This window comes from Lontra canadensis, unplaced genomic scaffold (assembly GCF_010015895.1).
Source record: "Lontra canadensis isolate GAN:19392208 unplaced genomic scaffold, GSC_riverotter_1.0 scaffold180, whole genome shotgun sequence".
NCBI lineage: Eukaryota > Metazoa > Chordata > Mammalia > Carnivora > Mustelidae > Lontra > Lontra canadensis.
In genome coordinates this window covers 1,490,934-1,507,878 of record NW_022631174.1, presented here as the reverse complement: position 1 = coordinate 1,507,878, position 16,945 = coordinate 1,490,934, and the positions used below count along the sequence as shown (strand labels likewise).

Genomic DNA, 16,945 nt, shown 5'->3' with positions numbered 1-16,945 from the left:
GTGGAGGAAGGCTGGGGTACTGGACAGGTGAGCAGTACCCTCCTGCCACAGGTACAGGAGAGAGCCCATACCTTATCTCCATGGAGGGCAAGGTGTGGGCAGGAGGGGTTTGGGCCCCATCTGGGGCTGCACAGGCTGTGCCCCTGGCAGGTCCTCAGCTCTTTCCCTCCATGGCTCTCTCAGGGTTCCTACTCTTTTCAAGGAAGTGGTCAGAGAGAAAAATACATTCTGGATTCCTCCCTAGGGGCCTGACACAGCTCGCTCCAGAGCTTCTGATGGCTTCACCAAGGACCAGCTCCCCAGATACACCTTTCTCCTCCTATGATTGTATCAGCCTGTTGGTAAAGGGGGCAAGTGGTCAGCCTAGTGCAAAGACACCAAGGACCTCTGAGGCCTGATACCCAAGAAGTCAACAACCGCCCCCCAACCTGTCAAGAGGGCAAGATGGGGCCTAGAACAAAGAAGAGAGGGATTTACCATGTGGGAAAAGGCAGGGGAGGCAAGGCCACTGAGGAGAGGACTGTGGCATTCATTTTGGTTCTCAGAGTCCCCGCAGAGCCTGGCACACAGTAGGCCTTGGCACATGGCTCTTAAGTCATAGGCTTGTGTGAGGAACACAGCGCAGCAGCCGCAACTCACTGAGGCCTTGCTACGTGCCCGGAAGACACTTTACATCAAGATTTCTCGGAAACCTTTAAAAAAAAAACATTCTCAGAACCTCAAGAGGCAGGTGGCATTAGCCCCCTCTTTCAGATGATGAAACTGAGGCCCAGAGAATTAAAAGCATTTGCCCAAGGTCAGGCAGCTGGTAAGTGATGGAGCAGGGCCCCGATTCTTGCCTGGACTCCACAGCCCTTGCTCTCATCCGCTCTGCTGCAGACACAGATAGAAAACCTGCAAAGACCAGAAATAAGTTTGAGAGGAATCAGGCAGGCCAAAGAAAACCACCTGAGAATGCTTCCCACTGCTCTTGCATTGTCTCTGGGGACATCTTCCGGACCCTGGGCAGAGAGAGAAGGGAGTTTAGGACTGAGTCAGTCCTCCCCAGACAGGGTGGCCCCCGCTGCCCATGGTGACCTGACCCACCCTTACCAGTCCTGAGACTCCTGCTTCTGACCAGGGCTGGCCCATGTTGGCCTAGCCCCTCACTCAAACTCAACCCTGGTCACAAGGAGGCGACACGTCACAGGGTAGTCAGGCCTGGCCTGTGGGGAGGATGACGCAGGAAGTTCTCCCTGTTACTGCTAACATTGAGGGCAGCACCCGCGGAGCCCCCGGCACAGTCAAGCACCAAGAACTGTATCAGTCTTGTCTTGTTTAATATACACAACCTTACAAGTCAGGTAGTCTCATGAGTGGCCCCATTTTAAAGATGGAAACAACGTTGAGAGAAATGAGGTCATTCCCAGGAGACTAACCTGGGTCTGGCCAGATCCTGTGTGCTTAAGCAACCCACTTGGAGGTGAAGGGCTTGTCCACGGACCCCTGGAATGAGCCCTCCCTACCAGCCTCCACTGAGCGAGGACAGCCACGAGCACTGTGTGCTCCGCTGGGTGAGAGATGCAGGAAGGGTCTGGGGATAGGGTCGTGGACAGATAAGGCGCAGCTAACCAATGTTACCAGCCAGCATGCAGCACGCGTTGGATGTTCTAGAGAACATACCACCCAACCACTCCTAATGCTGTGTGATGTTGGGCAACCCACGGCACTTCTCTGTGCTTCGGTTTTCTCAGCTGAGCTACAAGGTCCCTTCTAACTCCAAATAGGAAAGAGCCGGGGCACCTTTATGCTTGTCTTGTGTGAAGATGTTTCCAGGGCACCTGGGTGGCTCTGTCGGTTAAGTGTCTGCCTTCGGCTCAGGTCATGATCCCAGGGTTCTGGGATCGAGTCCCGCATCCGGCTCCTTGCTCAGCAGAGAGCCTGGTTCTCCCTCTGTCTGCTGCTTTCTCTGGTTGTGCTTTCCCTCTCCCTCTAACAAAATATAATCTTAAAAAAGGAAAAAAAAAAAAAAGTCTGCTTTCAGCTCATGTCTTGATCTCAGGGTCCTGGGATCAAGCCCCACACCCGGCTTCCTGCTTTGCCATCTCCCTCTGTGCTCTCTCATGTGCGCTTTCTCTCTCAAATAAATAAAATCTTTAAAAAATTTAAAAAGAGCCTACAAAACTGTCAAAATCACACAAGTTCCCTGGTCCAAACCAAAAGCAAGGGGCAGGCTCTTCCTCATACACCATCCTGGGGAGTTTCTGCTGCAAATTAACCCCAAGGAAAACTAATGCCTCTGTACACCTTTCCCTTTGGTTCGCCCACCGCCCGCTTCCCTGGAAATTTGGGCCATGTTCATGGCCACAACGCATGTGCGCACGCACACAGACACGCACTCACGCACATGGACCTGCCTCCTCTCCAAATCCCCAGAGGCTTCAGGTCTGGCTGGCTGCTACTTGGGGTAGTATCTAGCCCACACACCTAAGGGGTGTCACTGACATCCCATGATGGCCTCCACACAACTGACTTTCTGTGAAGACCTTAACATCTCACACTTCTTTCCTTCTCCTGCTCAGAAGCCCACATGGCACGTGGGCACACGTGTTGGCTAACATGTCCAAGAGCAAAAAGCTGGAAACGGTCTCTGTGCACAGCCTGAGGGGACAGGCAGTCATGCAATGGAACATTCTGTTGATAATTACCAACCTAGAGGGCCTGGTTCAGTCGGTAGAGCATGTGACCCTTGATCTTGGGGTTGGGAGTTCGAGCCCCACATTGGGTGTAGAGATTACTTAAATACATGAAACTTAAAAAAAAGAAGAAGGAGAAGAAGAAGAAGAATTACCCACCTAGAAATTACTCAACTTAGTGTCTGAGGTAAACTGTAGATTCAACAAGACAGGGTACATTTGCATTGCAGGAAGCAGCCCAGAAGGAGCTATCAAATGCACCAAATGCCCTGGGAGGGCTTAGCTTTCCCACACTTCCCTCTTCGGGTTGTGGGATTATAGTGATTTTCTTCCTTTTGCCAATCCCATGTTTTCTGTCACATGTATGCATTATTTGGGAAGTTCAAAAATTTTACTCAGTGGCTGTTGAGTCAGCCGCCCCTCCTCCTCCCTGGTACTTAGGGCTCTGAGACAACTGGGTTCCCCTCAATCTATTCTACAACCGGTCCGCCACCGCCCCATATAGCCATCATGGCCCATGTACAGTTATTCCCTTGTTCTCCAACTTTTCCACCCTGCCCAGTCTTTTCCAGGCCCTCCTCCATCCATAGAGCCTTTGAGCAGGGGCCTCCCCTCTGGCCACCAGCCCTGCTAGCTTGAAAACGCCTTCCTTACCACCCTACCCTGGGCTTCCCTGCTCCTGGTGTGTGGCTGCTCACTCCCACCAGGTGGTACGCTTCCTGAATGAGGACGGATCTTCAGCCTATCACTCACGCCCCATGGTACCCAGTCCAGAGTGAGAGCTTAGGAAACAACTACAAGGGAGCACAGGGGCTCAGGCCTGGTCAGAGATGGTGGTCTAATTGGGGAGAAAAGGCTGATGTATAAATGAAAAAGACAAGACCATCCACAGAATTAAGTTCTATGTTTCATGCTCAGAGTTAAAGGGAAGGGCTTGTGGGAAATGATCCGTGACCTTGCATTCAGGCTGCAGACTGGACCACATTAACTGAGGAGAAGCATCTGACCCCAATGGGAAGGAGCATCCCTAGACCCACCACTTCTCCTCCCGCCATAATGTTGCTTTGGTTTGTGCTTTGGCTCCTCCCCCTTGCCAAGAGGCTGATGAACTTGGGACTGACACCAAGCTCTAGTCCTCTCCAAAGGAACCTGTCACTACTTCATGGTCTGTACCTCAGAATGCCAACCCTGCCTACAGCTCCAGCCCCAGAAGCAGCCAGGTACTGTATCAAGAACACTCCTGACCCAGGACCTTTGCACTTGCTATTCCCTCTGCCTGGAGAGCTCTTCCCAAACACAAACAGCTCAGATGGCTGCAGAGACCCCTCCCTTCCTTCGGCCTCTATTCAAATGTCACCTGATCAGAAAGGCTTCCTAATCTTTGTAAAATAACGCATCTCTGGTCACCCTCTGTTCCTTAACTCAACCTCTAACAGTCTTTTCTTCTAAGCACCTAGGCCTACCTGACAGAATACAGTTAGTCATTCATGGTCTATATCCCCCCACTAGAATGTAAGCTCCATTAGAACAGGGGACTTGGTTTTTACTCTTTGCTTCATCCTTAGGGCCAAGCCAGCGTAGGCAGGCACTAAACAGCTGTTAAATGGTTGTCCCATGGAGGGTGCCGGGGTGGCTCAGTTGATTAAGCAACCGCCTTCGGCTCAGGTCATGATCCTGGAGTCCCAGAATCAAGCCCCACATCAGACTCCCTGCACAGCAGGGAGCCTACTTCTCCCTCTGACCCTCCCTCCTCATGTTCTCTGTCTCTCATCCTTTCTCGCTCTCTCAAATAAATAAATACAATCTTAAAAAAAAAAAAGTTTGTCACATGGAGACATATCTCCCATACTTCTCTCGACTGACAGAATAAAAGGCAGCCAGCTCATCCATGGATAGACAATTCACAGGTGACTGTGATCTGTAACACAGAAAAACATGGCGGGCTCAACTGAGGTCTTTCTTCTGGAAATCAAGTTCGGGATACAAAGAATGTGAGGCCATCTTGAAGAGCAAGCGGCCCTGGGTGACCACACTAGGCCTGGTACAAGGTGACAAGTCATGGGTACAGATGGTGGGGCAGAAGCAGGGGCAGCTGGGTTGGGTAGAAAGAGAGGCACCACAGAAAGGCTGCTACTCTCTTTTCTGGAGGCTTCTGGAGCCCTGGTCACTCATCTTCCAGCAATAATCCCCTACTTCCAACAAGCTACCTCGAATCCCTCAATCAGATTTGTCCACTGAAAGCAGAAATAGCAGCCCACCAGGGGTGGTGGGCCAATTACAGGAAGATGAGAGCCATGCCTACCTCCAGCCGGCCCCAGGGCCAACCGCCCAGCCCACAGTTTGGTGGCACGATGTCCCCCTTGGCTGGTGCATTCTCCTGAGTGTGGTTCTGTGAACGGCCCTGGCCTCTCTCCCTCTGCTCAGAGATTTTGTTTCAGCCGCAGGCTTGGGGACTGGGCAGCAACCTGGGAGCCCTCCCTTCCTGGGAGGAGAGGAAGCAGTTCAAAGTAACAAGTCATTTTTACTGAGAAGACAAAACAGGCTGTCTCCTCACCCCAGGCACCCCCCGAGCTTGGCTGATCTCACGTTCGGGCCAGTCTCAGTCAAACATTTCGGATCTCTGAAGCCCAGAGCATCCACAAGAGGTTTTTATTTGCCATGGAATCAATAGTGCAAATTTGGTTCCATAAAAATCTGCCAAGTACACCTTAAACTTTTTAGAGTACGAGTGTTATTTCTTCTCCCACCACAGCTCCCGTCCCACCAGATGTCCTCTGTGGTCCAGCTGGCCTTATCGTTCTATGCCTCCTAGCTTCCTGGGTCCACAGAGGAGCAGAGCTGCGCTGGGCTGAGGCGGCAGCAGCCCCAGGCCTGGATGAGCCCTGTAGCCTCTCTAAGCTTCAGTGTCCTCATCTGGAACTTGGGGCCAGTAAGACCTGCCTTTTCTGCTTTTAATGAAGCACTGCACAGGAAAGCTATAAGATTTAAAAAAAAAGAAGAAGAAGAAGAAGAAGAAGTGTGTTCTCTTAGTTCCTGGTACTAAAGCCCCAGCCCCAAAGGCAGCCAAGAATACTCCTGCCTCAGGGCCTTTGTGCTTGCTGTTCCCTGGGCCTGGAGTGCTCTTCCCAAGTAGAAGCAGCCGGATAGCTACAGAGAACCCTCTTGTACTTTACTTAGCCTCTGTTCTTTTCCTCTTTCTTTTTTCTTTCCTTTTTTTTTTTTTTAAAGCCCTGGGTTATCATGGTTTGATCTTATGATTACAAAACAATTCAATTTTTTAAAATGCGTGGGGAGAGGCAGAGGAGAGGGAGAAAATCCTAAGCAGACACCATGCTGAGCACAGAGCCTGATGTGGGGCTCAATCCCCAGACCCTGAGATCATGACCTGAGTTGAAATCAAGACCTGACGCTTAACTCACTGAGCCACCCAGGTGCCCCACGGAGCACTTTCAAAATAAGGTTTTGGTACTATGTTTTCCGGGTTCCAAATCCAGTGACTGTGGTCATGTACTGAATCAACATTTCTAATAATTCATGAAGACATGACATCAGTCATGGATTCAACGCTACGTGATGTCGCCATGTGCTGCATTCTCTTTTGTGCAGGATGCTGTTTAAATCGGGGCCCAGCAGTTAACTGGATGGGTACACGGTAACTCGGAGAAGCTGGGTCAGGAGACTGGAAGAGAGAATGTCAGTTGCCCCCCCAACCCCCACCCCACCCTAGGGCTGAGGGGAGGGAGCTCTTTTGAACCTGGAGCTCCGGCAGGAGCCATGGGGCAGATGCTGGGGAGGCCTGCCGATCCCTTGCTTTCACCATTTTAGCACACACCAGCCTGCCTTCCAACTGGCAGAACCTTCATCTCTTTGCCTGCGGGCTTTTTCTAGCAGTGGAGCTGGCAGTTGCTCACCCACAGAGCAGGCCAAAAGTGAGGGGTGGGGGAGCTAATCTCTACACCAGGAACACCACTCAGCCAATGATGGAAAGGAGCTGTGTATAAATACCCCCACTCCCTCCCTTCCGTGAGATAACTCTGAGGTGCATGTTCTAAGCTGTAACCCCAAGCTCCCTGCTGGGATTTTAAGTCCTGGTTGCCCACAGTATTCCTTTTCTCAACCACGGGCCCCTTATTGGCTTCTTCCCTTCTCTCTCTTCCCGGCTCACCTACTGGCGTTTTCTAGGACGCCTCCCAAATATACAAAGTACACTCGAATCCTCATCTCAGGCTGCACTTCCAGAAGAATCTTTGGGGGATGATGGAGGGGCAGGAGAACTCATGGTGACTCACCAATGGTTGAAGCCAACTGGAAGCAAGGAGGTGTGGGAGCTCAATGTTGATGTTGGACAGGCCAAGCTCCTGGGACGGAGAGCAGATCTGGAGGGGCGGGGGTGGGAGAGGGGGGTATTAACGTGTCTCATGAAACCTACCTTCTAGTGAGGAGGGCAGAGAATAAACAGGCAATTGCAATTAGATAGGTTGGATACAATGACCAGAAAACACAGACTATGATGGGCTATCCAGCTGGGAAGTCTGGACCATCCCGGGATGAAAAAGAAATCAGTGCAGGTGTTTTAAGCAAGGGAGGGGATGAGAGCAGGTGGCACTGTAGAATGTAACCACAGCGTAAAACCTGGATTGGGTGAATGCAAGAGAGGTGGCTAGGAGCTAGCTGCTCCAGTGAGGTCGGGGGGTAGGGGGGAGAAGGCAGCCTGGGCTGCGGTGCAAGTTGGGGGGGAATGGAGGTGTGAAGGCCACGGAGGGGGCAAGGACAGCACTTGGAGATAGACTAAGGGGGAGGCTGGGGTGAGGGAGCACACTGTGGGTCCAGGGCTGGAATTGAGGGGGCCTGGGAGGTTGATGGTGCCAGACACTAAGATGGGGGGAAATGGGCAAGGAGCCGGTCTGCTGCCAGCTCGGGCAGAGGGAGTACAGTTTGAGACACACTGAGTCCAGGGGTCCTGTGGGGATGGCAGCAGAGGCAGTGGGAGCGGGGAGGGGGGCGGCGGGCGGATGGCCCAGAACGGATGGCCCCGGACGTCAGAGGCAATGCCTCCGCCGAGCAGGATGTGTGGGAGCCGGGGGCGTGCTGAAGCCCCCCAGAGGAGAGCGAGAAGGGAGACAGCGCCCAGGGCGATGCTTGGGGAGCTGCCCAAGTGATGGAGTTGGCAGAGAAGGCTGAGAAGGAGCAGCCGGCTCTGTGGGCGAGCAAAGTCGGAGAAAGACCAGGGGAGCTGCCATCAGGAGAGCCATGGGGAAACCACGGCCAATAGTCAGATGCCACCAGAAGGTCAGATGAGACAGGAGGAAAACGTTTGGTAGGGTCAGCATCAGGCCAGAGCAGTGACAGCCGAGTGACAAGAGGACACAGCCTGACGTCTGGGTTGAGGTGTGAGAGGGGACAGGAGGGCAAGGAGACTCCAAGCATAGACAGCTCCTCTCAGAGGATGGGACTATGTCCCTTCGTTAACACACCACACCCAGCACACCCAATGGACTTCCTGTGGGCTCTGTCCTGCCAAAAGGGGCCACAGCAGACTCCCCAGTCTCCAAATTGGAGGGGCTGTCAGTCAGGGTGTCCGTGAGGCCAGAGCTGGATGCCCCTCTTCCCAGATCTGACCAGGCCCACTTACGCTTCTCTGGGTTTTTTGTTTTGTTTGTTTTTAAAGGTTTTATTTATTTATTTGAGAGAGTGCAAGACTGATAGAGAGCATGAGCAGGGGAGGGGTAGAAGGAGAGGGAGAAGCAGACTCACATCAGGAGTCTGTAACTGAGCAGGAAGCCTGATGTGGGGCTCGATCTCAGAACCCTGGGATCATGTCCTGAGCTGAAGGTAGTCACTTAACCAACTGAGCTACCCAGGTGCCCTCATTTCTCTGTTTTTTATTCTGGACTCTGACAGTGGATATCATTGGAAAACACTGTTCTCCTTCCCAGAAACACGTGAAAAGCCATCACTCTGGTCCTATTATCGATGGAGAAACTGAGGCCCAAGGAGGAGGAGATACACCCAGCGTCCTAGAGACCCAGCCACAGAGCTGGACTCTAACGCAGCCATGGGACTCCAACTTTGGCATTCTTTCTACAACCCCACGGTCCCTAGAAAGAAAAGGGCCATGTCCAAGCCAAAGCCAGGGTCACACAGAGCTGCTGTTAGAGGGAGAGCTTGGCGGCCAGTGAAAACAGAGACAGACAGGAGAGTAAACACGAAAGGGCGTGCTGCCTGCAGCCCGTGCCAAGGAGGCGGCCCGCAGTGCGGGAACGGAGCCGCTTCCCCACACCTGCCCGGCTGCCCCCGCACTGGCCACAGAGTCACCCACCAGGCCCTGCCTGCTCCCCAGGCCGCCTGGCCTTAGCTGGCTAGCCCACCGCACTGCAGGCTCCTTCCTTCTCCCGGCCTGCTCAGGCAAGCCCATGAATAGAACATTAAAGGCAAAACCTTCTAAAAGAAAAAGCAGCTCCCTGGTAGGAGTCGCCCCACTAAATGTCAAATACGGAGCAAGGCTTTCTGCCTCATATGCTTCTCACTAATGGAGGCACCTTAGCTTCCATAGCCCCATCATCCAATCGCCCTATAAATAAATCATTGAAAGAAGAATGCCAATTTTCCCCCCAGGGCCTCATGAATCTCTCTATATAACCATATGTAAAGGCCTCCTTCTCTGTGTTGGCGCAGGTGCCCAGAGAAGGATGGCAAAGTCTGCTAGGGCAATTTTAGAGGCAGAAGCAAACTTTCACACCATCTCAGTGGGCTGTGAGTTGGGAGCCCAGCTTTTCTCCTGACTTGGGGAAGACTTCTGCTCAATTTCCTTTTTTTTTTTTTTTTTAAAGATTTTATTTATTTATTTGACAGAGAGAGAGCACAAGCAAGGGGAGAGGCAGAGGCGGAAGGAGAGGCAGAGGGAGAGGCAGGCTCCCTGCAGAGCAGGGAGCCCAATGTGGGACTCGAACCCAGGACCCTGGAACCATCACCTGAGCCAAAGGCAGACACCCAACCAACTGAGCCACCCGGGCACCCCAAATTCTGCTCAATTTCCTGCAGCCCCACCCTCACGCTGCCGCCACGGCCTGCTGGAATCAGCCCAGGAAGCTGCCAAGAGACCCCTCTGCAGGGTCTGCTCTGGTCCCTTCCCTAGAGCCCAGCCCCGCAGGCAGAGGCACACACCAACTCATTGAGCTTGGCTCCCGGCTTTGCTAGCTCGTGGTGCAGAGCGCGCCGGCCCACTCACTCCTGGAGGCCCCCCACTGACGAGCTCACCAGCCCACTGATGGCACCAATGCGCCGTGCTACTGGCCCCAAGGACCAGGAGGTGGGGCACACGCGCGTGGGGTGCCCCACTCTACAACAGGGGGCTTCAGGCACGCATACTTCCAGTGCCTGTTGCATGCTTGCCAGGTGTGTTTCTACAAATGCGCGCGCGTGCCCGCATGCACATACACACACGCACACACACACACAGACGTATACACACACACTGTATTGTGCCAACCCTCTTGCCATGCCAGCACGGAGGCTGTTTGCTGTTTGGGATCCCAGCTTTGCTGACTGATGAGACAATGATCACAGGCTCAGAAGCCCCGGCTTGTCTGTGAGATCAGACCTGCGCGTCACCGAGGTGGGGGGGGCTCCTTGCTCAGAGGTGGGAGTGTGCCTTTCTACCTCCCGAGACCACCTAGACCTCTCGGCCTTTCTTCTTTCTTTTCCAAACCCTAGGGAAAACTGGCCTCTGGAATTCAACCGCGGCCAGGAGGGGGCAGAATTCCCTTCTGGAGGACAGGTCTGAGCTCTGCCAATACAGTCCCGCTAACAGACTAGGGCTGGGCCATGGGAGCACCACCCCAGGGGTAAGGGAGAACTCCAGAGGTGGGGAGCAGGTAAGGGTGGAGGGACCCGCTTCATCCAGCTTCAGCCACCCCATATCCTGGGGCTGTTGCTCCCCAAACAAGCACCTGCCAGTCTGGGATGCAGCTTTGTGAAGAGCAGGATGTGTGGGAGCCGGGGGCTCCCTTAGCCAGGAAGAGCAACATAGGGGGAAGGACCAGCCCCCCCAAATAAACCACGTCCCAGCCTTTCTCAATGGCATGAAAGCAGGAGGATGGGCTGGCCCACTGTCCCATCCCTGCAGTGAAGAAACCAGAGCAGGAGGGGAGGAGGCAGGAGGTGAGGGTGTGTCTGCCCAGACACAGAGGGAGGGTAGGGAAGAAGAGGACAGGTGAGACCCTGGGGTCCCAGAGCCTCGGGGTCCCAGAGCCTCAGGGTCCCAGACAGAGACGCTCCTGGAGGTGCAGCAGAAGGGGAGCGCATGGGAACGACCAGAGAGCTCTGTAACAAGATACAAATGATTCAGCACCCCGCAAAACAAATGTCATGTAAATTCAAGGCAGATGGGCATGTGAGACAGTGGAGCTTAGGGGTTAAGAGAGCAAGCAAGCGAAAGAGTGTGGCGGCAGACGGATCGGGGACTGCATTCTGACTCAACAGTGTGCCAGCCGAGTGACCCAGGGCAAGGGACTTCATTTGTCTGTGCCTCAGTTTCCGTTATCTGTAGAGCAGGGACAAGTACAGACTGACCTCAAAGGGCGACTGCAAAGATGACATGACATAAGGTATGCTGTCCACTTAGCTTGGCCCATCGGTAATTAATTATAAGCAGGTATTAGTAGTCCACGGATGGTGACTGGCACGAGTGGGTCCTTGATGCCCCTGTCTCCAGCTAGCGTCCATACCACCTCCTGGTGGGCTTAACCAGGCACGCTCAGAGATGCAACACAGCTTGGCTTTGCTCTAGTGATGGACACCAAGTCAGGGTGCCTCCTCTACCCAGTTCAAGGCATCCAAGGGGGTCCCTGCTCTTGGGACCCCCAACCCTGGAACTGATGTCTTGCTAGGTGTTGTCCCAGGCCTGGGAAGTCCCTTCACCCTGAAGTCCCTGCCCCACTCCTCTTTCTGACTCCCTTCTAGTCAGGGTGGCCTGGCCAGCGCACCCCGAGAAAGAGCTGCTTCCGGCATTCTGCGAGGAGGTCCTGCCTTCTGCTGTCCCTGGAGGCTCTGTTCCCGTTTCGCCAGCTATTTTGCTTCCTTGGCCATCTGTTCCCTCCCTGTCATCTCCTCTCTGCTTTCACCTTAACCACTACTTTGCTGCAGATGGTACTAAACAGATCCGTTCTTGACATCCTTCATGATGCCTGCCCCCTCCTTCTCCTCTCCAGCAAGTGAACTTCTGCTCTGTCCTTTTTCAGGCTGTGACTCCAAAGCTTAGAGCTGGATTCACCCCCACAAGCCTCCCTCCTCAGTCCCATCTGCTTTCAACTTGGCCACAGGTCAGGGGACAGACACCTACCCTTTCCCCTGCCTTTTCTTCTTCCTAATGAGACTTCCCCTTTTCAGACTTGGCCAAGAACCTTCTCCTGGTGTCAAGTCCACCGCCTGCTCCACTTACCTACCTGGTGTTCACAAACAGTGCCCTTGAACCCTGCAGAGGGCTTGGGATCGGTGGCCTGAGACAGAGACCAGAAATTCCGGGCTACCTTCCCACAGTGCAGGAGCCCGTGTGCCCATGCTGGGAGTTTGGGTCCTGAACGGTTTCTCTGTAGAAGATGGGCCTGAGCAGTGCAGCAAGGACTTGGCCGCATATCGGCATGATGGGAATCAAACCAAAACACATTTGCTATGTGGTCTGAGCTCACAAGGGAAACAATGCACTGCTTGCCTTGCTTTTATTCTGGCCCCTGGTGAGAAAATGTATGTATGGGCTTTATTGGGCAACTCTGCTTCTCTTCTTCTCTTGGTGTGTCCTGGTGCTCCCCTAAAATTCCTCCTCTCAGCTTCTCTCTTCTGTCATAAGAACCAGGAGCTTTGAGGAAAGCAGCAGTCCAGAGGCTCCCAATAAAAGAAGCTGTGTTTGGTGACACTGGTCCCACTAGGCTGCATTCTCTGGGTAGGACACAATTAGGCGGGGAAGACTGAAATGTTGTTTCTGTGCTAGGATTTGGGATAAAAAAAGCCTCACATCTCAACCCTCCTGAGCAGGGCTCTTGTACTTCCCCTTTATACACATCCTCTGCAGCAGAAAGAAGAGTGTCTTGGCTGTCCATGGAATATTCCTCCCTTCTCTTCTCCACTGGAGCTAAAGAGGACCATGAAACAGACAGCTCCAAGAGGAGGGGCCTGTTGTCACCTGGCCACCTGAAGACTCTCAGGTCACCTAGGGAATCTCTGGATTCAAATCCACCAAGCACTGACGACCCCACGGTCCCTTCCTCCCGCTGCCTCCCCTTCACACAAAGGAGACCCACTCCAGCCACCAGGCCAGCCCATCTGGCTATGGAAACCAAAAGAACAAAAATGCTTCTTACTGGATTGCAGGCCTTAATCTAGCTCTTGCTGAATTATTCAGGGATGGCATTAACTTATAAATGAGTGTGTTTGACTGATTTTGTGGTTGATGTACAGATAAATTCTAATGAAAGACAGCTACAAGATTTTAAATAATTAATTAGACTGCCACTTAACAAAGCCTATTTGGCACTCTATTTCCTTGCTTAACAAGACAAAAACTTTAAGGATAGGTTCAGTATTAGCCCAGAGGCTGTTGATTTGCATTCTGTTTTTATAGCTCTAAAAATGAAAACCATAGATCCTGACCTTAAGCAGGTCACTTCTGGCGAAGCAAAATCCCCAACAGGCTGCCCTTTCTTCTTGGATGGTGCTGGGGGGCTCCAGGCCTGGCTTGCCCTGCCTGCCTCTCATCTCTGACCAGAGGCTTGCTTTTTATATCCCTAGTTCTGCCAGGGTAGGCCAGGAGACAGAAAAGAGGGCAGACAGCTGCTGAAGCCTTCAGCTCCCAGCACCGTCAGCAGCAGGATCCACTGAGGGCTCAGGCTGTTCTGGTTCACAGAGGTGCGGCTGTGGCCAGTAGAGTCCTTTCATTAAGAGACACAAGGCAGCACCCCTCCCCTCCAATTCCTAAACGTCCTGCCAGGGGACAGCACCCAGCTTGCTGTAATAGGACAACAAGAAATCAGAGCGATGACCCTCATGATCACAGCCTATACTCACCTTGCGCAGACCACTGAGCCTCCCCACTCCACAAAGCACTCCATTGTCAAGACCATGAGCCCAGCCCTTTGCAGAAAAGTTAGAGGGTTTTTTTCTCTTCCCCCTTACCCCCAGGATCTCGGGATGGCTACTCTTTTTTCAAATCCAAATTGAGACTATGAAACTCCCTCAGGTCCAGGAGTCCACGCAGGGCTCTGCAGCTGATGGGCAGGGAAACTGCAATGACCATCTGAACCCATCCCTGTAACATTTTTTTGCTCGGAGCTTTTGGGAACAATTTGGGAAACAGAAACTTCAATGGCCACCTCCCTTGCCATGAGCCTTGGACATACCTTTGGCTTTGAGCACACACCTAGAATCCACACAGAGTATTTGAGTGTCCTGTATATGCGTGTAAAAGAAACAAGTCCTACAGATCAGGACCAGGGGCTAAGAGAGAAGACTGTCCAGCAAAGGAGCAAAAATAAAGTTCTTTGTCCACACAATGTCCCAGCAGCAGGCTGTAGGCCACTGGAGCTCAGCCTAGCCCAGCAAAGGGCTTTTCTGTTCTGTTTTCCTTTGGCCAATCCAAGTGGTGAACCCCCATGACTGCCAAGCCTCCAGTAGCCACCTCTTAAACAGAGTAAGTGAGTCTCCTCCACCGGGAGAGGCCCCCAGAATGCACTGGGTTCATCCCGGGTTGGGTCTCTGGCTAGTGAGGATGGGAGAAAAAGGCTCCTGGAGTCTCCCTGGGCACTTAAGTCATGTAAATAAAGTACCTGGGCTGTTCTCTGGCTCATTTTTAACTATAAACTGCCAAAAGACAAGAGACCAAAAGGGAAATGGGATGTCAATTCCCTTCTATTATCTCCATCCCAGACCCAGCTACCCAGCCATGGCGGCCTCTTAAAACTGCCTAGGAATCCTTAGGCACCAGGGCAAGTGTGCACACTCCAGGCCCAAGCTTCTCAGACCCGGGCCTCAGCTCAGTTTTGTAAAGATCAGCCTCTGTGTGCAGGCACTGACCACCACGGCTAGCTGCTGAAAGGCCTTTAAGTCCCATTCTGCAGAGAAAAAGAACCGGGGTTTATCAGTGAAGAGGTTTCTCCAAGCAGCCAGAGAGACTTTTCCCCACACCACAGGAAAAGGTAGGCAGCGTCCCCGCCCCCAATCGCCCCCCCGCTCCGCCTCCCCGCCCTGCCCCGACCCACGTGGAAGACACAAGTCACCACAAGTTTGTGGCTATTGACACGACGGGGCAACCGAGGCTCCCCGGTAGGCCTGAGCCAGCCGGGACCACCACACAGCCTTTACTGCTTCCAGAGAAGGCGTGGTTTCTTCCCCCGCCTGTCCCACCTGCTTGTGGGGTCTCTTCCCTGACCCCCACATCTTCTCCTCTCCACCCATCTTGAGGCTTCACTTCTCATTCTTTCGCCACCTCCCACTGCCCGTTTTCTCCTTCCCCATCCTACTGTGAGGTCAGAATCCTGTGCTTACGACACCTCGGTCTGTTGCCATGGAAACAGGGGCGGATTAAGGCAGGAGCGCGGAGCGCAGGGATCAGGGCCCTTAGCTACCTGAGCTCCCGCCTTAGCCGGCTCCCGCAGGACCGGGGCAGCCAGACGCAGCCGCCGCAGCTTGCCGGCCACCCGGCCCGGCCCAGAAACGATAGGGTCCCGACGGAGCGCCGCAGCTCGCCCAGACCAGGAAGGGGAGGGAGGCAGACGCAGAGGCCGGGGCAGCTGGAGACCGGGTTTGCGGGCTCCCGGCGTGGTCACCTGCCCTCCCTGGACCCCGGGGACAGCTCCCCGCGCGGCAGCCACGTGGGGGCGCGGCGGGACTTCCCCAGCACCCGCGCCAACTTTGCAGCGCTCTGCAATGAGCCGGGCTGCGGGGGAAAGGGGGGCAGGGGGAGGGTGGTTGTGGTTAGGTGGTCGCCGGGCCAGCTCTCCTCAAGTTGAGCCTGGCACCTGCCGCGCACGGAGCGGGTACGGCCCCGCCTTCCCATCTCGCTGCTCCAGGCATAAGGAAAGTTTGAAGAACAGGACGGCAGGCGCTAGCCACCTCCCCTGGGCTGCTGGGTGCCCAGAGCCCGTCCCTGAGGACCAAAGCAGGACTGCCGGGAAGGTGCCCATGTCCCGGCCCCGCCTGAGAAGCGAGGGCGCGCAGTGAGCGCCCGGGCGGCGCGGTGACTGACCGCTGGCCGCCCTGGAGCGCGGGCCGCACCCGGCCCCGCCAAAGCGGCAGAACTGGCAGCATGTGCCCACGCAGCCGAAGGAGTCTGCGACTGCAAAACTTTATAATGGCAAAGCAAAGGTCCCAGAAGGCCGGCTTCCCTTCCATCATGGATAGCTCACAGTGGTCTCTAAATGACCTCGCCGAGCCAGATCCCTAGGCCTGGCCGCTTGATCCATGGCGCAAATCCCGTGTCTCGCAACCGGCCACCGACAGGGGCTGAGCTCCAGCAGCAAACCCTCCGCAGGTGCGTCCCGCAAAGCCCGCCAGCCCGCCAGCCGCTGCTTCCCGGGCCAGGAGCTCGGGCGCCGGAGAGCGCTTGGGTGGCTCCCGGGCTCGAGGCTCGGCCGCGTGTGCACTCAACTCCCACTTGCCCCTTCGGCTCCAACTCACCTTTTCGAAGCATGTTGGCCGCGGGGCCGCCACTCGGAGGTCGGCCTAGGCGCGCTCCCTGCCGGAGTCCGGATTCAAATCCTTGGGTGCCGGCTACAGCTAATCCGAGCGCGTCGAGGCGGGGGCAAGCCGGGGATCCGCTTGTGCCCGGCAGCCCGGCCCCTCAGGGGCATGGTGAGCCCGAGCCCAGCGCCGAGGGCACCGGCGCCCACTAGCAACCGCGGCGCTGCCTGGCAGCCCGGCGCGCTCGTTCAACCCCGGGACAAGCGGCTTGCTCCGCGGAGCCGGCGGCCTGCTTCTGCAGCCCCGAGCTCTTTGCAGGCGGTTTTGAGGGGGGACGCCGCCCCCCGGCCGCCCGGCCGCCGGGCCGCGGCCCCCTCCTCTCCGCCCCCTCGGGCCGCCGCCGCCGCGGCTGCTGCAAAAGGGCGCTCGCACGCACCGCGGAGCTCCGGGGAAAGCGCCCGGCGCGCGTTTGCAGGACCCAGCGATCCGCGGAGCGGGGCGCCTCCCTTCCTCCCCCCACCCCCCGGCTACCCCCACCTTTTCTCCTCCCTTCCTCCCTCCCTCGCTCGCTAGCTCCCTCCCTCTCGCTCCGCTCCCCGCCC

At 55.0% G+C, this 16,945-nt stretch overlaps 1 protein-coding gene across 1 annotated transcript in view; it reads right to left on the bottom strand.

Moving 5' to 3' along the window:
* Positions 1 to 16,839, bottom strand: part of RTN4RL1 (reticulon 4 receptor like 1) — a 69,463-nt gene extending 52,624 nt beyond the window's left edge. The window contains exon 1 of the mRNA XM_032846699.1: positions 16,341 to 16,839. Within this exon, the coding sequence (XP_032702590.1) occupies positions 16,341 to 16,353 (13 nt within the window). The 5' untranslated portion in view covers positions 16,354 to 16,839. The remainder of the gene's footprint in view (positions 1 to 16,340) is intronic.
* Between the last annotated feature and the right edge of the window lie 106 nt (positions 16,840 to 16,945).